At 42.9% G+C, this 27770-nt stretch overlaps 1 protein-coding gene across 5 annotated transcripts in view; it reads right to left on the bottom strand.

Moving 5' to 3' along the window:
- The window catches only part of LOC139449841 (cytokine-like nuclear factor N-PAC), an 88800-nt gene that overhangs the window by 46213 nt on the left and 14817 nt on the right, over window positions 1–27770 (bottom strand). For 2 of the 5 annotated variants that reach the window (XM_071231396.1, XM_071231397.1), the window contains 4 exons: window positions 22584–22631; window positions 10956–11264; window positions 3740–3823; window positions 3029–3241 (listed from right to left, as the gene is read on the bottom strand). In XM_071231396.1, coding sequence (XP_071087497.1) covers window positions 3029–3241; window positions 3740–3823; window positions 10956–11264; window positions 22584–22631 — 654 coding nt within the window. Of the gene's footprint in view, window positions 1–3028; window positions 3242–3739; window positions 3824–10955; window positions 11265–22583; window positions 22632–27560; window positions 27732–27770 lie in introns of all 5 variants that reach the window. The other 3 variants (XM_071231392.1, XM_071231393.1, XM_071231395.1) reach the window with 3 other exon arrangements.

Here is a 27770-nt window from a genome sequence, read left to right as displayed (position 1 = left end):
ACAGTACAGTATCAAGTAGACAGTACAGTATGTTGTGATGATGTAGTATCAAGTAGATAGTACAGTATCAAGTAGACAGTACAGTATCAAGTAGATAGTACAGTATCAAGTAGACAGTACAGTATCAAGTAGAAAGTACAGTATGTTGTGATGGTGTAGTATCAAGTAGATAGTACAGTATATTGTGATGGTGTAGTATCAAGTAGACAGTACAGTATCAAGTAGATAGTACAGTATCAAGTAGACAGTACAGTATCAAGTAGACAGTACAGTATCAAGTAGACAGTACAGTATGTTGTGATGATGTAGTATCAAGTAGATAGTACAGTATCAAGTAGACAGTACAGTATGTTGTGATGGTGTAGTATCAAGTAGACAGTACAGTATGTTGTGATGGTGTAGTATCAAGTAGATAGTACAGTATATTGTGTTGGTGTAGTATCAAGTAGACAGTACAGTATCAAGTAGATAGTACAGTATCAAGTAGACAGTACAGTGTATTGTGATGGTGTGGTATCAAGTAGATAGTACAGTATATTGTGATGATGTAGTATCAAGTAGATAGTACAGTATATTGTGATGGTGTGGTATCAAGTAGACAGTACAGTATATTGGGATGGTGTCGTATCAAGTAGATAGTACAGTATATTGTGATGGTGTGGTATCAAGTAGACAGTACAGTGTATTGTGATGGTGTAGTATCAAGTAGACAGTACAGTATATTGTGATGGTGTAGTATCAAGTAGACAGTACAGTGTATTGTGATGGTGTAGTATCAAGTAGACAGTACAGTATATTGTGATGGTGTATCAAGTAGACAGTACAGTATGTTGTGATGGTGTAGTATCAAGTAGACAGTACAGTATATTGTGATGGTGTAGTATCAAGTAGACAGTACAGTATATTGTGATGGTGTAGTATCAAGTAGACAGTACAGTATGTTGTGATGGTGTAGTATCAAGTAGACAGTACGGTATATTGTGATGGTGTAGTATCAAGTAGACAGTACAGTATGTTGTGATGGTGTAATATCAAGTAGATAGTACAGTATATTGTGATGGTGTGGTATCAAGTAGACAGTACAGTGTATTGTGATGGTGTAGTATCAAGTAGACAGTACAGTATATTGTGATGGTGTAGTATCAAGTAGACAGTACAGTATGTTGTGATGGTGTAGTATCAAGTAGACAGTACGGTATATTGTGATGGTGTGGTATCAAGTAGACAGTACAGTATCAAGTAGATAGTACAGTATCAAGTAGACAGTACAGTATGTTGTGCTGGTGTAGTATCAAGTAGACAGTACAGTATATTGTGATGGTGTGGTATCAAGTAGACAGTACAGTATGTTGTGATGGTGTAGTATCAAGTAGACAGTACAGTATATTGTGATGGTGTAGTATCAAGTAGATAGTACAGTATATTGTGATGGTGTAGTATCAAGTAGACAGTACAGTATATTGTGATGGTGTAGTATGAAGTAGACAGTACAGTGTATTGTGACGGTGTAGTATCAAGTAGACAGTACAGTGTATTGTGATGGTGTGGTATCAAGTAGACAGTACAGTATGTTGTGATGGTGTAGTATCAAGTAGACAGTACAGTATATTGTGATGGTGTAGTATGAAGTAGACAGTACAGTGTATTGTGACGGTGTAGTATCAAGTAGACAGTACAGTATATTGTGATGGTGTGGTATCAAGTAGACAGTATAGTATGTTGTGATGGTGATGTAACATGGTTGAGTACACCACTCCATGCAGTATGGATGGATCACCCTGCTCTGTCATATACTCCCCCTCGCATGCAATTGATCACCAGGGGACACAACTCCATCACTGATGCAGACATGGAAACATGTCCCTGTCAGAAAGGGTTGTAGTTGTAGTTACAAATCTGACAGTAGCCCCTGATTACATAAAGTGCCTGTGTTTGTACAGTGTTATTACTATTATTCATAACGAACTTAACTCAGTAAAAGGCATCATGAGTTTAAGCATTGAGCAGGGTTGAATCAGCATGTCTGTCTGAGACAGGACGTGTAGGATTACAGGCAAAGGTGTTCCCGCTCTAATCCTGGGTGTGCGTCGGCCTTGCCCTACAAGTGTCCACAGCCAATGCAAAATAAGGATGCAAGTTGGCGTGCTTTTGTAATCACTACACAACTTATACAAAGGCAAAACGGACAATTTTTTGAGTGTTCTAACAACAAAGCTTAAAACAATCCATTACTGATACAAATGAATGCATATCCAGTCGAGTGATGTAGCATATGGAGACAAGAATCACAGACTAATAGACAAATCAAAGATATGATATGATGTATGATCAGAAATAAAAATGTAATTAAATCTATTTTAGACAGGTAGTTTCCTGGTTACAACCAATGTGAATGAGGGTAGCAAGACAACATTCCTCTGACTGTGACTTCATTGCACCCTAAGTCTGCTGCATGATGTCATGGCGCTGTATGATGGCATCAGTAAACCAGTGCTGCACTTCAAGCATTGAGGGAAATCATTCCACGCAAACATTTGTGTCCATTTGCACAAGATTTAGCACACTAATCTATTGAAAGCATTTTTTTTATAGATGAAAATTTTCCCCATTTGTGGACAAATGTTTTTTTAAGGTTATAAACTATCAATGATACTTTTAAGCAAAACAGGAGAGTGACATGCAAGTTTGCCTCTATAGTACAGTGTGAACTTGATGTGGTATTTAGCAACAAAATGTACACTAACTCCCTTCCATTTTCATTTGAAAAGTTATACTAAATCATCTGGGTTTTCTAACTACCTAAAGTGTTAAATACTCTGAAAACAATCCAGCAATGATCCTTAAGACAGGACTAGATGAAAAACTGTCTTGTGGAACAGGGCACTGACATCAATAATGGAGCTGCACTGAGGACTGGTAAAAAGAGGAAATAAATCTGTAAAGAATTCAACAATAATTTCCAGCAAGTAAAAACAACAACCCTTAAATGTGTTAGATTATGAATCAATACTGAGAAATATAGACATACCTTTGATGCAGTTCGATTCCAGACTGTGACCTCGTGGCCTGACCTGAGCAGATTCATGACCATACCCTGGCCCATAATGCCCAGTCCCAGGAAGCCGATGCGCAGGGGTGTGGGTATGACAGACTTGGCGGAGTTGCGTGTGAGGAGAGCGTCGTCTATCTGTGTGGAGGAGGAGACAGCTGTACCGGTGGTGGTAGATGGGACCCCCAGGTCCTGAAATACACAACTCCTGCTTACAACTCCAACTACACTGTCACACCATCATCACAGGAGGCATGCTTAAGGACATACAACTTATGTAGAAGAAAGAGTAACCTCCCCTTTGGTTAATGTAAAATGGTGTTCAGTAGAACCAGTATCAGCTGTCTGTGCAATGGCATGAGCACACATTGAGTACGTACATGACAACTTTAAATCACCATGCTACTTCTCAAATGATTTCTTATTCTTAAAACAGGAATTGGATTCACTGTGATTCAATTCAGGACAGAAATCCCATGATGAAGTGAAAATATTTAATGCTTCTTAGCCAATCAATGAGGTCCCTAGGGACGTTTATGTTTGTCCTACTTCAAGCTACTGGACAGTGTAGTTTCTACGTCCCTGCAAGAAGTATGAAGCCTTTGTCCTTCCCCAACAGAGATCAGCCCAATTGAACACTGTTCCTGGAACATCCTGTCCAAAATCCATGACTTTTCAAAAGCCCCTGACCTTATGTTGATTTCCTTGAGATTTGCCTGAGGTTCCCTGCCTTCCCTTCACTTGTAGAGACATTGTCATAGACAGCCAGCTAACCTGAGCAAAGTTGCAACAGGAAATTTGCTAAAATATCTGACAATGAACCAAATCCTGTGGAGGCAAGAAAGATGTGCTGTGCTAGATTGGCAGGCTGGACTGGATGTGGGCAATCATCACTTACACCATAAATCTGGCATTAATAGGAATCAGAAACACGTATCTTCTTAAGATCTCTAACATAAACAACACACAAATCCCATTTAATACAAAAGAAGGACTAGTAACTGTAATAGGCCGGCTGGCTGGGTCACTGTGCCTACCCCATTGCCGAAGTGATGGGCAGTGTCAAGTGTCTGCATGTTGGGTCTCATATCAGAGTCTGTCCTATTCACCATTATCAAGGTAGTCAATATTTAACTGGGCAGTTAACTGATGTAACATATAAACAAAACAAGCAACTGAACCTTCCCATACTGGTACCTGTCCATACTGATATCTGACCATACTGTTACCTGACAATACTAAAACTTGACAATACTGGAACATGACAATATTGATACCTGACTGTGTATGGAGGGATACTGTGTTTGGAGGGACACTGTATGGAGGGACACTGTTTGGAGGGACACTGTTTGGAGGGACACTGTGTATGGAGGGACACTGTGTATGGAGGGACACTGTTTGGAGGGACACTGTTTGGAGGGACACTGTATGGAGGGACACTGTGTATGGAGGGACACTGTTTGGAGGGACACTGTTTGGAGGGACACTGTTTGGAGGGACACTGTGTATGGAGGGACACTGTGTATGGAGGGACACTGTTTGGAGGGACACTGTGTATGGAGGGACACTGTGTATGGAGGGACACTGTGTATGGAGGGACACTGTTTGGAGGGACACTGTTTGGAGGGACACTGTGTATGGAGGGACACTGTGTATGGAGGGACACTGTGTATGGAGGGACACTGTTTGGAGGGACACTGTATGGAGGGACACTGTTTGGAGGGACACTGTTTGGAGGGACACTGTGTATGGAGGGACACTGTGTATGGAGGGACACTGTTTGGAGGGACACTGTTTGGAGGGACACTGTGTATGGAGGGACACTGTTTGGAGGGACACTGTGTATGGAGGGACACTGTGTATGGAGGGACACTGTGTATGGAGGGACACTGTGTATGGAGGGACACTGTATGGAGGGACACTGTGTATGGAGGGACACTGTTTGGAGGGACACTGTGTATGGAGGGACACTGTTTGGAGGGACACTGTTTGGAGGGACACTGTGTATGGAGGGACACTGTTTGGAGGGACACTGTGTATGGAGGGACACTGTGTATGGAGGGACACTGTGTATGGAGGGACACTGTGTATGGAGGGACACTGTATGGAGGGACACTGTGTATGGAGGGACACTGTTTGGAGGGACACTGTGTATGGAGGGACACTGTGTATGGAGGGACACTGTATGGAGGGACACTGTGTATGGAGGGACACTGTTTGGAGGGACACTGTGTATGGAGGGACACTGTATGGAGGGACACTGTGTATGGAGGGACACTGTGTATGGAGGGACACTGTGTATGGAGGGACACTGTGTATGGAGGGACACTGTATGGAGGGACACTGTGTATGGAGGGACACTGTTTGGAGGGACACTGTTTGGAGGGACACTGTGTATGGAGGGACACTGTGTATGGAGGGACACTGTGTATGGAGGGACACTGTTTGGAGGGACACTGTTTGGAGGGACACTGTTTGGAGGGACACTGTGTATGGAGGGACACTGTGTATGGAGGGACACTGTTTGGAGGGACACTGTTTGGAGGGACACTGTATGGAGGGACACTGTGTATGGAGGGACACTGTTTGGAGGGACACTGTGTATGGAGGGACACTGTGTATGGAGGGACACTGTGTATGGAGGGACACTGTGTATGGAGGGACACTGTATGGAGGGACACTGTGTATGGAGGGACACTGTTTGGAGGGACACTGTTTGGAGGGACACTGTGTATGGAGGGACACTGTGTATGGAGGGACACTGTGTATGGAGGGACACTGTTTGGAGGGACACTGTTTGGAGGGACACTGTTTGGAGGGACACTGTGTATGGAGGGACACTGTGTATGGAGGGACACTGTTTGGAGGGACACTGTTTGGAGGGACACTGTATGGAGGGACACTGTGTATGGAGGGACACTGTTTGGAGGGACACTGTGTATGGAGGGACACTGTGTATGGAGGGACACTGTATGGAGGGACACTGTGTATGGAGGGACACTGTTTGGAGGGACACTGTGTATGGAGGGACACTGTGTATGGAGGGACACTGTATGGAGGGACACTGTGTATGGAGGGACACTGTTTGGAGGGACACTGTGTATGGAGGGACACTGTGTATGGAGGGACACTGTGTATGGAGGGACACTGTTTGGAGGGACACTGTTTGGAGGGACACTGTTTGGAGGGACACTGTGTATGGAGGGACACTGTGTATGGAGGGACACTGTTTGGAGGGACACTGTTTGGAGGGACACTGTATGGAGGGACACTGTGTATGGAGGGACACTGTTTGGAGGGACAGTGTTTGGAGGGACACTGTTTGGAGGGACACTGTATGGAGGGACACTGTGTATGGAGGGACACTGTATGGAGGGACACTGTTTGGAGGGACACTGTGTATGGAGGGACACTGTTTGGGGGGACACTGTGTATGGAGGGACACTGTGTATGGAGGGACACTGTGTATGGAGGGACACTGTTTGGAGGGACACTGTGTATGGAGGGACACTGTTTGGAGGGACACTGTGTGGAGGGACACTGTGTATGGAGGGACACTGTGTATGGAGGGACACTGTTTGGAGGGACACTGTGTATGGAGGGACACTGTTTGGAGGGACACTGTATGGAGGGACACTGTATGGAGGGACACTGTGTATGGAGGGACACTGTGTATGGAGGGACACTGTTTGGAAGGACACTGTGTATGGAGGGACACTGTTTGGAGGGACACTGTATGGAGGGACACTGTGTATGGAGGGACACTGTATGGAGGGACACTGTATGGAGGGACACTGTATGGAGGGACACTGTGTATGGAGGGACACTGTTTGGAGGGAAACTGTGTATGGAGGGACACTGTGTATGGAGGGACACTGTATGGAGGGACACTGTGTATGGAGGGACACTGTATGGAGGGACACTGTGTATGGAGGGACACTGTTTGGAGGGACACTGTGTATGGAGGGACACTGTTTGGAGGGACACTGTTTGGAGGGACACTGTGTATGGAGGGACACTGTGTATGGAGGGACACTGTTTGGAGGGACACTGTTTGGAGGGACACTGTATGGAGGGACACTGTTTGGAGGGACACTGTTTGGAGGGACACTGTATGGAGGGACACTGTATGGAGGGACACTGTGTATGGAGGGACACTGTGTATGGAGGGACACTGTTTGGAGGGACACTGTGTATGGAGGGACACTGTTTGGAGGGACACTGTATGGAGGGACACTGTGTATGGAGGGACACTGTATGGAGGGACACTGTTTGGAGGGACACTGTATGGAGGGACACTGTGTATGGAGGGACACTGTATGGAGGGACACTGTTTGGAGGGACACTGTATGGAGGGACACTGTGTATGGAGGGACACTGTATGGAGGGACACTGTGTATGGAGGGACACTGTATGGAGGGACACTGTGTATGGAGGGACACTGTTTGGAGGGACACTGTTTGGAGGGACACTGTGTATGGAGGGACACTGTGTACGGAGGGACACTGTATGGAGGGACACTGTTTGGAGGGACACTGTGTATGGAGGGACACTGTTTGGAGGGACACTGTGTGGAGGGACACTGTGTATGGAGGGACACTGTGTATGGAGGGACACTGTATGGATGGACACTGTGTATGGAGGGACACTGTTTGGAGGGACACTGTATGGAGGGACACTGTATGGAGGGACACTGTTTGGAGGGACACTGTTTGGAGGGACACTGTTTGGAGGGACACTGTGTATGGAGGGACACTGTTTGGAGGGACACTGTATGGAGGGACACTGTGTATGGAGGGACACTGTTTGGAGGGACACTGTGTATGGAGGGACACTGTGTATGGAGGGACACTGTATGGAGGGACACTGTGTATGGAGGGACACTGTATGGAGGGACACTGTGTATGGAGGGACACTGTTTGGAGGGACACTGTGTATGGAGGGACACTGTATGGATGGACACTGTGTATGGAGGGACACTGTTTGGAGGGACACTGTATGGAGGGACACTGTATGGAGGGACACTGTGTATGGAGGGACACTGTTTGGAGGGACACTGTATGGAGGGACACTGTGTATGGAGGGACACTGTTTGGAGGGACACTGTGTATGGAGGGACACTGTGTATGGAGGGACACTGTATGGAGGGACACTGTGTATGGAGGGACACTGTATGGAGGGACACTGTGTATGGAGGGACACTGTTTGGAGGGACAGTGTTTGGAGGGACACTGTTTGGAGGGACACTGTATGGAGGGACACTGTGTATGGAGGAACACTGTTTGGAGGGACAGTGTTTGGAGGGACACTGTATGGAGGGACACTGTTTGGAGGGACACTGTATGGAGGGACACTGTGTATGGAGGGACACTGTTTGGAGGGACACTGTGTATGGAGGGACACTGTGTATGGAGGGACACTGTATGGAGGGACACTGTGTATGGAGGGACACTGTTTGGAGGGACAGTGTTTGGAGGGACACTGTTTGGAGGGACACTGTATGGAGGGACACTGTGTATGGAGGGACACTGTTTGGAGGGACACTGTGTATGGAGGGACACTGTTTGGAGGGACACTGTATGGAGGGACACTGTATGGAGGGACACTGTGTATGGAGGGACACTGTTTGGAGGGACAGTGTTTGGAGGGACACTGTTTGGAGGGACACTGTATGGAGGGACACTGTTTGGAGGGACACTGTATGGAGGGACACTGTTTGGAGGGACACTGTGTATGGAGTGACACTGTGTATGGAGGGACACTGTATGGAGGGACACTGTTTGGAGGGACACTGTATGGAGGGACACTGTGTATGGAGGGACACTGTTTGGAGGGACACTGTGTATGGAGGAACACTGTGTATGGAGGGACACTGTATGGAGGGAAACTGTGTATGGAGGGACACTGTTTGGAGGGACACTGTATGGAGGGACACTGTATGGAGGGACACTGTATGGAAGGACACTGTGTATGGAGGGACACTGTTTGGAGGGACACTGTTTGGAGGGACACTGTTTGGAGGGACACTGTGTATGGAGGGACACTGTATGGAGGGACACTGTGTATGGAGGGACACTGTGTATGGAGGGACACTGTTTGGAGGGACACTGTGTATGGAGGGACACTGTGTATGGAGGGACACTGTATGGAGGGACACTGTGTATGGAGGGACACTGTATGGAGGGACACTGTTTGGAGGGACACTGTGTATGGAGGGACACTGTTTGGAGGGACAGTGTTTGGAGGGACACTGTGTATGGAGGGACACTGTTTGGAGGGACAGTGTTTGGAGGGACAGTGTTTGGAGGGACAGTGTTTGGAGGGACACTGTATGGATGGACACTGTGTTTGGAGGGACACTGTTTGGAGGGACACTGTGTATGGAGGGACACTGTTTGGAGGGACAGTGTTTGGAGGGACAGTGTTTGGAGGGACAGTGTTTGGAGGGACACTGTGTATGGAGGGACACTGTTTGGAGGGACACTGTGTATGGAGGGACACTGTTTGGAGGGACAGTGTTTGGAGGGACACTGTGTATGGAGGGACACTGTTTGGAGGGACACTGTGTATGGAGGGACACTGTTTGGAGGGACACTGTTTGGAGGGACAGTGTTTGGAGGGACAGTGTTTGGAGGGACACTGTATGGATGGACACTGTGTTTGGAGGGACACTGTTTGGAGGGACACTGTTTGGAGGGACACTGTATGGATGGACACTGTGTTTGGAGGGACACTGTTTGGAGGGACACTGTATGGAGGGACAGAGTGTATGGAGGGACACATTGTTTGGAGGGACACTGTTTGTAGAATTAGAACTCCTACATACAATTTTCTCAAGTTTCATCATATTATTTTGAATATTTTACTCCATGAAGATGGCCAACTTTCCCCAAAGCATTAGCGCTCTGTTACTAAGGATACATAGCTTGCATACACAAGTAACTACATCAACAGGAAGAGTGTATCCACATGAAGCGAGAGAGAAAATTAGAGGTCAAAGCTAGAGGCCACTTTCTCCTCCATAGTTGGGTTGTAAAAAGCTCAGGGAAAAAAACTTTCAAACATGCACATGAAAGAGAATCATTGTTAAAGTTCTTCCTTGCTACTGACATTAAACACACTTATCAGACATACCACTTCAACTAACACACCTGTCATCACTCTTGAGAGTTCAATAGTATTTCTTTTCAAAGAAAACATTACTAATCATTGCCAAAGCATATCTTTGGGAAGCAATCTTAATCATTAATTTCCAAAGTAAGAAATTTCAAGAAATTATATATCAGGGCTCGATTTAAGGAACTTGATTTTACTTGCACCAGGTGCATGTTGACATGAAAACCAAGTTGCACCAAACAAAATCAGGTTGCACCCTGGTCCCATGAATGTATCAAAGTTGAAACATAGGTGGGTCTGCCGTCAGTGTTGCATACACTAATGAGGTATTGCTGTAAAACGTAATAGGAACATGTGAACTGTAATCTTGAAGCACCCACAGTGTGATGATGTCAAACCCACGAAAGCATGAAAAGTTACACATAACGCAGAGACTATTGATGTAGTACAGGAAGTCTACCTCAAAGGTACTGAATGTGGAAAAGTAAAAGTAAGGCAGACAAATTGTTTTCACATGCACTTGGTGCATGTTGACATAAATATTAGGTTGTGTTTTTCAATGATAGGTTGCACTGGTGAAAGTTTTATAAAGCTAAATCGAGCCCTGTACATGTCACAAAATGTGTGTATTCCAAATGGTTGAGGCACAAGAATGTCCCCCCAGTTGCCTGTACACATGGGTTCAGGATAGGACTACCTGTCTGTACCACAACTTCATTCAACATTTTCTTCTGTTTCTAGGTCTGGACTTTCTAAGAGCATGGAAATGAAAAAGGACATCAGTGCGCACCTTATCCATTTCTTCATCATCCGGCATATCATAAACATCTTTGGATTTGATTTTGGTGGGCTCTGGTGAAAGGCCTATTTCTTGGTAAAATTCATCTTTTGAAATGTTGGGTGTCTTAGAATAGTCTGGAATCACAATGGATTCTGAGGATTTGGGAGTTTCTGGTGATTTCACAGGCGACTTGACTGTTTGTGTATTAACAAGAATCTTTTGTCTCTTTGTTGGAGGTGTTTTAGACGTTGAAGGCCGGGGTTCGTCTTTGGATGCTGACAGGGGTCGCTTGAGAGTTGGTTTGCGAACTGGTGTTGGCTGAAAATATACCCAGATAAATGAACAGTACAACAGCATAGAAGCAGGAAACATCAACTGTGATTATTTTCACATACCTTATGTCTAGTAGGAATGACTGACTTCACAACAACATCAATACTGGCTTTATTTTCCTTGTATTTTCCAATACTGGTTCCCACAGGAGACATAACTTGTGTCCACATCTCCAAAGAGAAAATCATTTCCTTAACACTCAGCAAGAGCATTAGCTTGAGGCTTGAATCTAACAAGTGATTCTCAGGAATGTTACATAATGTCTCTTTTCAACTGTGACATCATGAAGGAGTGTTACTGCTTTCATGAATTGCTGGTAATTCTCAACAGATTAAAACTCTTTGAACAAATTTTGTACGTTTCTGCTTTTCTTCATTTATAAATATATGTAAACACACTATTTAGGCAATGACATCTCAAAGTACTGCTGGATATACACGCTTGCCGTCAAAACATGACGTGCATATGTACACTACATTCAAGGGCAGGAATGAGGTGCTGTAGAGACCAGTATCTTCTGGTAGTACAGCAATGAAATGAGGCCCTGAATAACTCATGGGTGCATGGGAAATATGGCCACTGTAATCTGAGCACACATGGGAAATATGACCACTGTAATCTGAGCACACATGGGAAATATGGTCACTGTAATCTGAGCACACATGGGAAATATGGCCACTGTAATCTGAGCACACATGGGAAATATGGCCACTGTAATCTGAGCACACATGGGAAATATGGTCACTGTAATCTGAGCACACATGGGAAATATGACCACTGTAATCTGAGCACACATGGGAAATATGGCCACAGTAATCTGAGCACACATGGGAAATATGACCACTGTAATCTGAGCACACATGGGAAATATGGCCATTGTAATCTGAGCACACATGGAAAATATGGCCACAGTAATCTGAGCACACATGGGAAATATGGCCACTGTAATCTGAGCACACATGGGAAATATGACCACTGTAATCTGAGCACACATGGGAAATATGGCCACTGTAATCTGAGCACACATGGGAAATATGACCACTGTAATCTGAGCACACATGGAAAATATGGCCACTGTAATTTGAGCACACATGGGAAATATGACCACTGTAATCTGAGCACACATGGGAAATATGACCACTGTAATCTGAGCACACATGGGAAATATGGCCACAGTAATCTGAGCACAAATGGATCCGATCAGCTGACCGTTCAGTCCAGGTCCCTCTGTTGACGTTTTGCAATCAGTACTTAAAGCCCTGCATTTGATATCTGAATGTCACGCTTTTAAATATGAAGTATAGTTTCAATGTATGGGTACCCACATCTATGTTGTATAATCGCCGATCAGGCAATATGCATGCAGTTCAGTACAGGCGATGTGGTACGCAAAATGTAAAGATCTTATGCAATGTCAATTAAAGTTCATCAGTAAATGTTGTGACATTTGACAGCAACACAAGTATTTATCAGGTATATAACTGAGAGAGCCCATTCTTCATTTCTTTAGACTTCGCTTTTTATGTTTTACAAACACATTCTAAACTCATGTTTCAAATAGCCTTGCACACACAAATAAATAATGTTATGCTTTTTTCTCTTAACATCAATAGATATCTCTACTGCACAATGTCATAATTTTATTTGATATCTTTTATAATTGTACATAGGCGTGACTTTTTAGCAGTCATTATGTATAAGTATAATCTGTTTTATGTAAAAACAAATAACACAAATTAATGCATTTAGACATACCTATATGGAATGGTTGTTGGGTTAAATTTGCATTTATGTCATGATAAAAATAATTGATCATAAATCATATTTGCTATATCATGATATCTAACAAGCATGAAATACTCACATCCCCCACCAATATGACATGTCGGGTGTGTGCAATGCATTAGCTCCTGTGAACTATGTTCACTGGGCCTTTTTGTAAAGAAATATACTACTTTTTTCAAGATCTGCTCCGGAAACGAGGACAACTGCCATTTTCAGTCTAAATGAAAGTTGTTGCGTTGGAAACTCGAGCAATAACTTTTTTAAAAATCCCAAACTATATAAAGGCACTATTTCACCACTAGACCAATCTATGTGCAAAATATGGTGAAGAAAAATGGTACGGTTTTCAAGATCTGCTCTGGAAACGAGGACAACTGCCATTTTCAGTCTAAATCAAAGTTGTTGCCATGGAAACTCGAGAAATAACTTTTTTTTAAATCCCAAACTATCAAAAGGCACTAGTTCACCACTAGACCTATCTATGTGCCAAGTTTGGTGGAGAAATAAGGTACGGTTTTCAAGATCTGCTACGAAAACGAGGACTACCGCCATTTTCAGTCTAAATTAAAGTTGTTGCGTTGGAAACTCGAAAAATAACATTTTTAAAAATCCCAAACTTTCAAAAGGTACTAGTTCACCACTAGACCTATCTATATGCCAAGTATGGTGAAGAAATATGGTACGGTTTTCAAGATCTGCTCCGGAAACGAGGACTACCGCCATTTTCAATCTAAATCAAAGTTGTTGTCATGGAAACTCGAGAAATAACTTTTTTAAAAATCCCAAACTATATAAAGGCACTAGTTCACCACTAGACCTATCTATGTGCCAAGTATGGTGAAGAAATATGGTACGGTTTTCAAGATCTGCTCTGGAAACGAGGACTACCGCCATTTTCAGTCTAAATCAAAGTCGTTGCCATGGAAACTAGAAAAATAACTTTTTTTTAAATCCCAAACTATCAAAAGGCACCAGTTCACCACTAGATCTATCTATGTGCCAAGTATGGTGAAGAAATATGGTACGGTTTTCAAGATCTGCTCCGGAAACAAGGACTACCGCCATTTTCAGTCTAAATCAAAGTTGTTGCCATGGAATCTCAAAAAAAAATAACATTTTTTTAAAATCCCAAACTATCAAAAGGCACCAGTTTACCACTAGATCTATCTATGTGCCAAGTTTGGTGAAGAAAAATGGTATTATTATCAAGTTCTACTCCGGAAACGAGGACTACCGCCATTTTCAGTTTTAAATCAAAGTTGTTGCCATGGAAACTCGAAAAATAACATTTTTTAAAATCCCAAACTATCAAAAGGCACTAGTTCACCACTAGACCTATCTATGTGCCAAGTATGGTGAAGAAATATGGTACGGTTTTCAAGATCTGCTCCGGAAACGAGGACAACTGCCACTTTCAGTCTAAATCAAAGTTGTTGCCATGGAAACTCGAGAAATAACTTTTAAAAAATCCCAAACTATATAAAGGCACCAGTTTACCACTAGATCTATCTATGTGCCAAGTTTGGTGAAGAAAAATGGTACTGTTATCAAGTTCTACTCCGGAAACGAGGACTACCGCCATTTTCAGTCTAAATCAAAGTTGTTGCCATGGAAACTCCAGAAATAACTTTTTTTTAAAATCCCAAACTATATAAAGGCACTAGTTCACCACTAGACCTATCTATGTGCCAAGTATGGTGAAGAAATATGGTACGGTTTTCAAGATCTGCTCTGGAAACGAGGACTACCGCCATTTTCAGTCTAAATCAAAGTTGTTGCGTTGGAAAGTCGAGAAATAACTTTTTTTTAAATCCCAAACTATCAAAAGGCACCAGTTCACCACTTAGATCTATCTATGTGCCAAGTATGGTGAAGAAATATGGCATAGTTTTCAAGATCTGCTCCGGAAACGAGGACTACTGCCATTTTCAGTCTAAATCAAAGTTGTTGCGTTGGAAAGTCGAGAAATAACTTTTTTTTAAATCCCAAACTATATAAAGGCACTAGTTCACCACTAGACCTATCTATGTGCCAAGTATGGTGAAGAAATATGGCATAGTTTTCAAGATCTGCTCCGGAAACAAGGACTACCGCCATTTTCAGTCTAAATCAAAGTTGTTGCGTTGGAAAGTCGAGAAATAACTTTTTTTAAAATCCCAAACTATCAAAAGGCACCAGTTCACCACTAGATCTATCTATGTGCCAAGTATGGTGAAGAAATATGGCATAGTTTTCAAGATCTGCTCCGGAAACAAGGACTACCGCCATTTTCAGTCTAAATCAAAGTTGTTGCCATGAAAACTCGAGAAATAACTTAAAAAAAAATCCCAAACTATATAAAGGCACCAGTTCACCACTAGATCTATCTATGTGCCAAGTATGGTGAAGAAATATGGTACGGTTTTCAAGATCTGCTCCGGAAACAAGGACTACCGCCATTTTCAGTCTAAATCAAAGTTGCTGCCATGGAAACTCGAAAAATAACTTTTTTTAAAATCCCAAACTATCAAAAGGCACCAGTTTACCACTAGATCTATCTATGTGCCAAGTTTGGCGAAGAAAAATGGTACGGTTATCAAGATCCGCTCCGGAAACAAGGACTACCGCCATTTTCAGTCTAAATCAAAGTTGTTGCCATGGAAACTCCAGAAATAACTTTTTTTAAATCCCAAACTATATAAAGGCACTAGTTCACCACTAGACCTATCTATGTGCCAAGTATGGTGAAGAAATATGGTACGGTTTTCAAGATCTGCTCCGGAAACGAGGACTACAGCCATTTTCAGTCTAAATCAAAGTTGTTGCCATGGAAACTCAAAAAATAACTTTTTTTTAAAATCCCAAACTATCAAAAGGCACCAGTTCACCACTAGACCTATCTATGTGCCAAGTTTGGTGAAGAAATATGGTACGGTTTTCAAGATCTGCTCCGGAAACGAGGACTACCGCCATTTTCAATCTAAATCATAGTCGTTGCCATGGAAACTCGAGAAATAACTTTTTTAAAAATCCCAAACTATCAAAAGGCACCAGTTTACCACTAGATCTATTTATGTGCCAAGTATGGTGAAGAAATATGGCATAGTTTTCAAGATCTGCTCCGGAAACGAGGACTACCGCCATTTTCAGTCTAAATTAAAGTTGTTGCCATGAAAACTTGAGAAATAACTTTTAAAAAAATCCCAAACTATATAAAGGCACCAGTTCACCACTAGATCTATCTATGTGCCAAGTATGGTGAAGAAATATGGTACGGTTTTCAAGATCTGCTCCGGAAACAAGGACTACCGCCATTTTCAGTCTAAATCAAAGTTGCTGCCATGGAAACTCGAAAAATAACTTTTTTTTAAATCCCAAACTATCAAAAGGCACCAGTTTACCACTAGCTCTATCTATGTGCCAAGTATGGTGAAGAAATATGGTACGTTTTTCAAGATCTGCTCCGGAAACGAGGACTACAGCCATTTTCAATCTAAATCAAAGTTGTTGTCATGGAAACTCGAGAAATAACTTTTTTAAAAATCCCAAACTATATAAAGGCACTAGTTCACCACTAGACCTATCTATGTGCCAAGTATGGTGAAGAAATATGGTACGGTTTTCAAGATCTGCTCCGGAAACGAGGACTACCGCCATTTTCAGTCTAAATCAAAGTCGTTGCCATGGAAACTAGAAAAATAACTTTTTTTTAAATCCCAAACTATCAAAAGGCACCAGTTCACCACTAGATCTATTTATGTGCCAAGTATGGTGAAGAAATATGGTACGTTTTTCAAGATCTGCTCCGGAATCGAAGTGTGACAGACGGACGGCACCCATTCCTATATCCCCCTTCCACTTCGTGGCGGGGGATAATAAATAGACTTAATACTACAGGTGTAGTGTTGAATGAAAATCAGGATACATAGCTATTATCATCATAGTGCATGCTCACTTATTCCCCCGACTTCAACTCCCAACATAATTCTAAGTTCATAACATGAAAAAAGCAATATTTCTTAAACATTTGCTTATTGAAATCAAACTTTGCACTGGTCCTCTCCTATTGGTATAGAAACAGTACTCCCAATTGGAAAAGAATCCATGTAGTAGTTTTAAAGTTATAGGTCACACAAATTTTGAACGTTTTCATAATTTCACAACATGAAAAACATATTTTTTCAGAAAATACACATATCAAAATCAATCTGTGTAGTGCCCCACTTCTCTTAGTATGTTTTTTTTTGTTTGTTGTTTAACGCCGCACTCAGCAATATTCCAGCTATATGACCGCGGTCTGTAAATAATCAAGTCTGGACCAGACAATCCAGTGATTGACATCATGTGCATCAATCCACACAATTGGGATACAATGAGATCAAACAAGTCAGCGAGCCTGACCACCCAATGCCGTTAGTCTCCTCTTATGACAAGCATAGTCGCCTTTTACAGCAAGCATGGGTTGCTGAAGACCTATTCTACCCTGGAACTTTACATTTCCTATTAGTATGGAAACTGTTCCCTACATTTGTAAGCAATCCATGCAGTAGTTTTCAAGTTATAGGTCGCACAAATGTTTTAGTAAAAAAAGTATAAGTAGAAAACAAGCTGTATTTTTTCATAAAATCCAAATAGTGAAATCAAACTTCGCACTGCAGTTCACCAAGTTTGGAAATCATGTATGCTGCAATTTTCAAGTTATACGTCACACAAACAAATGTCTTCGGAAGGAAGGACAGACGGACGGAATTCCTTGGTATAACTATATACCCCCACCCTTGTAGTTGGGGGCATCATAACTTGTCAATATAATATATGAAGATACAACTTTTGTTTACATCTATTTATGTGTCATACACATCTTGTGGGGTAGTCAGGTGGATTTATTGTTTCTTGCGACTAATATCTGTAATTTACTACTATCTTAAGGGCAGGAGTATCATAATTACGTAAGAAATAGTGGATCAATGAATTAACACCTATGATAAGCACTAAAAATAAATGATGGGACACATTTTATAAATGGCAGAATAATATGGGTATTTTTTGTATTTCAAACTAAGATGACAGGTGTGTATATGGCAACTGAGTGACTGATTGGTTGTTGGATGCATGGTAGATTTTCATTTGGTATATTTCTAAAACAATATTGTAAGAATGAAAAAACATCAACATGAAATCAGATGTGAAATCAGTCCCACGGGTTTGTAGGCCTGGAGGACACGGGCGTGAAGCCACAGGGCGATAGTGTTGCGACTAATTTCTGTCTGCGACATTGGAGATATCGGTATATGAAGAGGTGATGACATTTTCCATGACTATTCTTGGAGCATCGGATGAAGTATCGCAGGGCCTGTACCAGACATAGTCGTGGTGATGAAGTCCCAGTTTAGCCCAACATGAACAACGCCATGCACTCTGCTCTCAAATCTGACAAGGGTGATGCCTTAGGTGTGTAGTTCACCTACTTATGCCGCTGTTGCCAGAGCCAAGAGGAAGATGGTCTTTTTCGTGAGGTTGTAATATGATCCTGAGTGGAGTGGTTCAAAGGGCACACCTCCCAGCAGAGTCAGGACCACGTTCCATTCCCAGGTTTGGTGGTAAACAGGTCTATGTTAGTATGTTAGTATCTCCGAGGTGTGAACAGATAACACCAAAGGTGTCAGGATGGAGTTTCCATTCTGTGGGGGCTACCCTGTCCAGTCTGGAGAGGGCGTCCACAAGGATGTTATGACAACCTGGGATGTGTTGAATCTAAAACTGGAGGTCCAGTTGAATGATCAAATGGAAGAGCCTGAAAGTCTGCTGTAACATAGGAGGAGTGATTCGCGTCCTGGTTCTTGAGGCACCATACCATGGTGATGTTGTCTGTGGATATGGTGATCCAAGCATGTTGAAACGTCTGCTTCCAGTGAGATAGAGCCAGGATGAGCGCCTCCAGTTCTAGGTTGTTGATGTGCCCCTTTTGTTGAGCGGCGGACCACAGCCCTGAGGCGACTTGACCTTCTAGATGTGCTCCCCAGACTTGGAGTGAGGCGTCTACAACCAGGTCAAGTGTGGTTGTGATCTCTGTCATGGAGACATTCGACTCCATCGTCCACCACTGGACATGTGGCTTGAGGTGGTCCAGGAGGACAATGGCGTGGACATGGCACCTGATGTAGAGAGCAAGGAACATTTGGATAGGGCATAGCTGAAGCCTTCCTCTGGATGTCAGGTCCTGTGCTGACACGAGAAGACCCAGGAGCGCCTGCCATTGGCGGAGAGTGCGGGGTTGTTGTAGAGCAGGGAGAAGGTGGTGGTGGATTAGGCGCCACCTGTCCCTGGGTACAGAGAGGACGTACAAGGGCAGTCACTCTGACTTCTGGATATTGATGATTCAGTCCAACTGATGGAGAAGACGCTGAGTTAAGTTTCTGTGGCGGATCAATGTGGCCGTATCCTGGTGGTTCAGGAGGCAGTCGTCGATGTACGCCTCGAAAATGGACACTCCTCAAATGGAGGTAGGCGGCTATCAGGTTCATGATGCGCGTGATACACTACCTGTAAGTGCGTGTGTGTCAATACTGGAGGACTTCACACTGCCTGGATCTCTGTGTGTCAATACTGGAGGACTTCACACTGCCTGTATCTGTGTGTATATACTGGAGGACTTCACACTGCCTGTATCTGTGTGTGTCAATACTAGAGGACTTCACACTACCTGTATCTGTGTGTATATACTGGAGGACTTCACACTACCTGTATCTGAGTGTATATACTGGAGGACTTCACACTACCTGTATCTGTGTGTATATACTGGAGGACTTCACACTACCTGTATCTGAGTGTATATACTGGAGGACTTCACACTTACTGTATCTGAGTGTATATACTGGAGGACTTCACACTACCGGTATCTGACTGTCAATACTGGAGGACTTCACACTGCCTGTATCTGTGTGTATATACTGGAGAACTTCACACTACCTGTATCTGTGTGTATATACTGGAGGACTTCACACTACCTGGATCTGTGTGTGTATACTGGAGGACTTCACACTATCTGTATCTGTGTGTATATACTGGAGGACTTCACACTGCCTGTAACTGTGTGTATATACTGGAGGACTTCACACTACCTGGATCTGTGTGTGTCAATACTAGAGGACTTCACACTACCTGTATCTGTGTGTATATAATGGAGGACTTCACACTGCCGGTATCTCTGTGTATATACTGGAGGACTTCACACTGCCTGGATCTGTGTGTGTCAATACTAGAGGACTTTACACTACCTGTATCTGTGTGTATATACTGGAGGACTTCACACTTACTGTATCTGTGTGTATATACTGGAGGACTTCACACTACCTGTATCTGTGTGTGTCAATACTGGAGGACTTCACACTACCTGTATCTGTGTGTATATACTGGAGGACTTCACACTACCTGTATCTGTGTGTATATACTGGAGGACTTCACACTACCTGTATCTGTGTGTATATACTGGAGGACTTCACACTACCTGTATCTGTGTGTTTATACTGGAGGACTTTACACTACCTGTATCTGTGTGTGTCACTACTGGAGGACTTCACACTACCTGTATCTGTGTGTATATACTGGAGGACTTCACACTGCCGGTATCTGTGTGTATATACTGGAGGACTTCACACTACCTGTATCTGTGTGTATATACTGGAGGACTTCACACTACCTGTATCTGTGTGTGTCAATACTAGAGGACTTCACACTACCTGTATCTGTGTGTATATACTGGAGGACTCCACACTGCCGATATCTCTGTGTATATACTGGAGGACTTCACACTGCCTGGATCTGTGTGTGTCAATACTAGAGGACTTCACACTACCTGTATCTGTGTGTATATACTGGAGGACTTCACACTGCCTGTATCTGTGTGTATATACTGGAGGTCTTCACACTACCTTAACTGTGTGTATATACTGGAGGACTTCACACTGCCTGTATCTGTGTGTGTCACTACTGGAGGACTTCACACTGCCTGTATCTGTGTGTATATACTGGAGGACTTCACACTGCCTGTATCTGTGTGTATATACTGGAGGACTTCTCACTACCTGTATCTGTGTGTATATACTGGAGGACTTCACACTGCCGGTATCTGTGTGTATATACTGGAGGACTTCACACTGCCTGTATCTGTGTGTATATACTGGAGGACTTCACACTTACTGTATCTGTGTGTGTCAACACTGGAGGACTTCACACTACCTGTATCTGTGTGTATATACTGGAGGACTTCACACTACCTGGATCTGTGTGTGTCAATACTGGAGGACTTCACACTACCTGTATCTGTGTGTATATACTGGAGGACTTCACACTGCCTGGATCTGTGTGTGTCAACACTGGAGGACTTCACACTACCTGTATCTGTGTGTATATACTGGAGGACTTCACACTACCTGTATCTGTGTGTATATACTGGAGGACTTCACACTTACTGTATCTGTGTGTATATACTGGAGGACTTCACACTGCCTGTATCTGTGTGTATATACTGGAGGACTTCACACTGCCGGTATCTGTGTGTGTCAATACTGGAGGACTTCACACTACCTGTATCTGTGTGTATATACTGGAGGACTTCACACTGCCTGGATCTGTGTGTGTCAACACTGGAGGACTTCACACTACCTGTATCTGTGTGTATATACTGGAGGACTTAACACTACCTGTATCTGTGTGTATATACTGGAGGACTTCACACTTACTGTATCTGTGTGTATATACTGGAGGACTTCACACTACCTGTATCTGTGTGTATATACTGGAGGACAGACAATATTACAAGTATTACATGAACCTTAATCTGACCTTGACCTTTCTAAACCAGGTCCATATCCAAACGCTGGTACATTCTGAGTTTAATGATATATGTATAAATACTTTTGAAGAAAGCGTACCCATAATCAGTTTGTATTAACTTGAGACCTTAACAGATGATATTTTCGAGCACTACTGCTTTAAAAAATGTGATTTTCTGCGTTTCTGCAGAGATTTCACATCCCTGTTAACTTGAGCTGCCTAAGGCCATTTGGAAGAAGTCAATGTAAGAATAATCTCTAGTGTCAATAATTTTTGTGTAGCAGTCATTAGAGTGAGTGAGTATCATTTTACGCTGCTTTTAGCAATTTTCCAGCAATATCACGGCGGGGGACACCAGAAAGGTACAAGGGAGACTGTCAACCTACACACAAGAAATACACACGACAAGACTGACAGAGAGCAAGGAGCTTTTGACTGACTGGCAGGTGAGACAAAGCATCAGAAGTGGGAGAGAGATGCTGTTGCTTTGACCCATCAAAATGAACTGATCAAATTTTGAGGTCAGTTGTATCATTCGCAAAGCATGTGAATAATAATTTAGTTGCATAGTGCTTATGACGTTGGTTTGGTTGGTGGGCCAGAACTGGACTTAGTAGCCAGTAAAGGACTCAAGTGAAATTCATCTCCCCTTATTTTCTATTGGAAGTTTAACTTGACAAATATTTGTGTTCCCTGCATATTTACCTTCTTAGCTGAATCTTTATTTTTTCCTTTGGTTGTGGACTCAGCCGGCTGCAAAAGGAAATCCATAGATTTAAAAACAAGGAATGTATGTCAATAACCGAGGCTGTAAACCCATCTTCCTGAGTACAGGATCCACCACAGTTGTCATGGCTACAGCAGGATGCCACCACAGCTTCAGTGGCTGAGAGAGGAAGCAGCTTGGTAATCTGAACCATTACACAAAGAGGGACAAAGTGTTTGCAATGAACGGCACGACACTGCCTTATGGCATATATACTGGAATGTGGCACGACAATGCCTTATGGCATATATACTGGAATGTGGCACGACAATGCCTTATGGCATATATACTGGAATGTGGCACGACACTGCCTTATGGCATATATACTGGAATGTGGCACGACAATGCCTTATGGCATATATACTGGAATGTGGCACGACACTGCCTTATGGCATATATACTGGAATGTGGCACGACACTGCCTTATGGCATATATAATGGAATGTGGCACGACACTGCCTTATGGCATATATACTGGAATGTGGCACGACACTGCCTTATGGCATATATACTGGAATGTGGCACGACACTGCCTTATGCCATACAAATGGAATATGCAGCATGACACTGTCTTACACCATACATAATGGAATATACTGCGAGACACTGCCTTATGCTATACATAATGGAATATGCGGCATGATACAGCCTTTTGCCACACTGAACTGTTGCCGCCAACTTTGATAAATATTGCAGGCAGGAAACCTTATGTCATCTTCAGCCAAATTTCAGGGCATGATTTCCTAACAAGCTGTACATCTGTTTATCTGAATGTTTCCTAGCTTCCTCAGTCACCTGAAGCAGTTAGCACATACATGTTGATGTCATACACTCTCTACACCGTGTTTCCTTGGTCCCCAGACTCACTGCACTCTCGGACACCATTGTAGCATTGTCAGGCTGGTATTTCACCAATGAGAATGTTCTTAAAACATCAGTTGCAATCAGTTCATTATTATCTTATATAATTTTTAGAACATGTTTTCAATAAACCTGCAAATGTTATCAGCTTACTATAAACTGTGTCTGGCCGGAAAGGTATGATTGCATTTCCTTGGATGCATGTTTAGCTTGACCAATGTCTGATGTGAGAGATGAGCTCACCTTCCCATCACAGCAGTGCATCTCCCACAAATATAAGACATGGCTCATAACATTGAACGCCACTGAAATACCAGCCTGACTATTGATGAAGCAATCCTGCATCACCATCTGGACTAACATTTCCCCCTCGGTACCTTCACATTGTTGTAATTAACAGCCTGGACCATGTGGACCCTGGGAAACACGAGTCACACGTATGCTGTACCTCGACAATGAGGCAGTGTGTCAGCCATGTCTTACATGGTTCCAGGGCATTGGTTATAACAATGTGGACAAACTACTTATAAAACAAAGATGACAAATGAGTTTCACTGAAGATTTTAAACAAGCAAGAACACAAACATGCTGATGTCAAGCTTCATGCTAACATCTCAAGAATATCTGAATTGTGATTTATCAATACTTGGACATATAACCAAACCTTGCTGTAATGCTCCATAATAGCTTGGTGAAACACTGACTGCAACAGAAGCCACATCCCTTTTCCCCATTAAGAATATCTTCAATACTAAGCCTCACAGGTCACGCAACATGGTGAAATCTTCATACATGGTTTGTGAAAGAGTTAAATATGTACTTGGATATCATAAAACATTTTCCAAAACTATGGGTATTTCCCAGTGATATTCATGAGAATAATGGGCACGGTTCATCTGTCATGGACTCCTGCTACCATCTGAACCAAGACAAGGCCTGGAGTTCAAGTTCAGCATTAACAATAGCGGTCCATGTCAAAGACCCACTCATAGCCATAAGACTCTGCAGCTCACTTATCACAGATAGAATTCTTTAGAACTCAATAGAGTCAAACGAAAAGTAACAAATCAAACGACAAATCACAATCCCATGTTTCTTCATTATAACATTCTCACTGCATGTCAATGACACATTTATACATAAAAAAACAGCCAATACCCTCTGTGCAATGGACCTGACAATATGATATCACACATTCTTTGCACATTCCACACACTTAATTCATGGTCATCTGAGCATTGATATAAAAACAAATGGCTGAGTAGTGGGCAAAATGTTTCAGAGGTCAACTTTAATTTCTTATAGAGGCTCTAAAGACAAAATATTTTACAAGTTGTAATATTACATGAATTTTGATATTCATGATATCAGAATACTTATTGCAACACATTGCAATTTCATATAAACCAGAACCCAAAATGTCCCTCTTCTACATCTGAGGTGTGTGTTACCACTGCTTACCAATCAGAGTTATCTGTTCTTGATCCCTCATGACATTCTCATCAGTACATAGCTTGATATCGGAACGAGGACTGGATTTGTTGTGTCAGGATAATTGTACTATTATCACGGATACAGCATTAATGAGGATAAATTTTTATCCTGACACAACACATTGCAACGTTTATCCCACAGTTGGAGGTGGGATCTGCAGCTTGCGTTATTGGTAACAGGTGCCGGATTATGCCTGGACTAGACTAGATCATACATCCTTAATCTAATATGCAAAGTTATACTCCATGGTCAAGTATCTGTGCAGCTTCCAATATGTGACGCTCAGAGGATCAGAACTTCAAGTTTTTGCCAACTAACAACAAGAGCCCAACAGTCCCTCGGATTAATTAATGTGGCACATGGGAAGTATCCGGCACTCAGCAGGAGATTGTAATGACAACCTGAATGCTTTCACAAGTGTTGTGGTGGCATTCTCAAGGTGTATCGGATATCAACAAGAGCTTTAATAGTTGGCCAAGATGCTGTTCATTCACGTAAGACATCTCTTTAAGACATCTTCCAAGTCTCCCACGAAATGGCCATAATGCAAGTTAAGCAATGTCATGCCCCAGTGCTGGTGACAGTTGCGGCCTCCCCTAGTTGTTAGTGTTTCATGACAACATGCCCCATGAGGTCTATGTGACCCTTGGCATCTGGTCCCCTGTTAAACTCTATCGGCATTACACCAAGGCATCATTTCCCCCAATACAAGCTGCGGTAACCAAGCATATGAAAAACAGTTTATTGGGTTACAGACTGTTCCACTGTCTTCTATATCAGTTCATATGGCTGTGACACCAGTTGGTGTTGGCCTACTCATAGGTCCCTGGCCATAGGTGTTTCTTCCAACCCTCAAGCTTCATCATGGCTCTTATCCCCATCACTGTGCTAGACCTAGAGATGCTAGGACGGGGATGATGGCTCACAATATCCCTATGGTACCACATGTAACTTCTTGACTGCTCACAGCAAGTAGTTAGCTATGAACATAGGATCAATCCTCTTGTCTTGCAGTAGAATCCCCTTTGGTGTCCTACGATACAGGACAAGGAGTGGTGTAGCATAGTCCTGGTACACTAGCATCCAAGACACCAATGTGCTCGGAGTGCATGGAGAGTGAAGGCGCCTGTCCAAGTCAGGGAACAGAACCAGTCACCAATGCCATATCATGGTTGTGTCTCCATAGCAAGAAAGAAATTTGCTCCCATTGACAAATCAGTTGACAATACAGTTTCTGGTACAGAACAGTCCTGGTGGCAATGACATCCAGTGAGCCAAACACCTGGGTCAAGGTTGTAGATAGTATAGTGTAGATGTTGAAGCATCTGTCCAGGGGAGGAAATAGCACCAGTCAGTGATGTCGTTGCCATAATCATCACTTCCCTGGCTAAAGCAGTCAGGGAAGAAAATGTGGAGATTGTAACCATGGCTGCTGCCTCTCTCCACAAACTATCCATCTACGCTTGCTGGGTCTTCCTCGGCTTGATATGCCATAGACAGATCTCAGCTTGCTCAAGGATGAGAAGGAAATAGGGATCAAGGGCATCGGTCACCCTGGATGTAGAAGAGGCATGTTTGGGGTTCAGTGTTATATGATCGAAGTGAAGGAGGAAATTTCTACAGGAAAAGAAATAATTAATTATCACAGCTATTCTTCATACTGATTACCTAAGAGCAAATGAAACCGCCATTGAAATATTTTGTCCTAAAGTACTTATCACTATATTGATGTCATAAAATTCAACACCTAAAAGTCAAAGCATTGTGACACAAGTAGAACCAAATGTTTGTAAATTTGAATTTGACAATACTCCCTCTTGATCAGCTATGCAGTATTTCAGACTGCTCAGTCAGGAAAAACAGTGTTTGTGACTGTCCATTGCTTGGGTTTAAGAACAAGTTCCTTCAAAGACATTTCATGTCATTCTAAATTACAAAATTCCAACCTAACAGATTTGACCAGAGTTGATTTAGGGGATGACTCAGAAATAAAGCGCCTAAAATGCCATGGTAAAAGTACTGCAACAACAATCATTGCAAATAATCCAGAGATACAGACGGTGTGCGCTAAAAGAGGTGCTTGAGACGCATGCGCCTAAAGAGGCATCAATATCAGACAACAGAAGGCGAGGTGACATCGCCGAAGGGGCACAGGCAGTAATGGCTAGAGCCATCGTAGTACCCATTGGACAAGCTCCGTAGCAAACAGATAACTGTCATTCTAAATTACAAAATTCCAACCTAACAGATTTGACCAGAGTTGATTTAGGGGACGATTCAGAAAGAAAGCGTCTAAAATGCCATGATTAAAGTGCTGCACAACAGACAATAGACCATACATAAGCTCACAAGAACCTTTGGTGCAGGTGAGGTATGAACACATATCATCCTTCCTTTTACATGATTGAGCTGTGTTTCAAACATGCTTCACATTTAACCCTTCTAGTCACTCACTTGAGCTGCTACTGGTTTCCATGTGTTTAACAGGCAACACTAGACAGAACAAACCTTCCAAATTACGCTCATCATTACTATGACAATGTCGTTGCCAAGGTTCTCACCTTCTTGACAACGCTATCTACTGACGAATCACGTGATTTGCTTGTGCCATTGATAACGCTAGACGACCTGCGTCTCTCTGCAGACTCCCCTGATCTGCGCCTATTGTCCAGGCTCCTCCGGCCACTCCGGACAGGAGCCGATGACTGGCGCTCCTCTACGCCTTTCTTTGACTAGTTGGGACAAAGCAAAGCAACTAAAGAGGTTAGAGC

Source organism: Haliotis cracherodii, unplaced genomic scaffold (assembly GCF_022045235.1).
Source record: "Haliotis cracherodii isolate W230 unplaced genomic scaffold, xgHalCrac1.p SCAF_8, whole genome shotgun sequence".
Taxonomy (NCBI): Eukaryota; Metazoa; Mollusca; class Gastropoda; order Lepetellida; family Haliotidae; genus Haliotis; species Haliotis cracherodii.
Note: the sequence above shows the minus strand (reverse complement) of the source record. Positions and strands in the feature narration are given on the sequence as shown.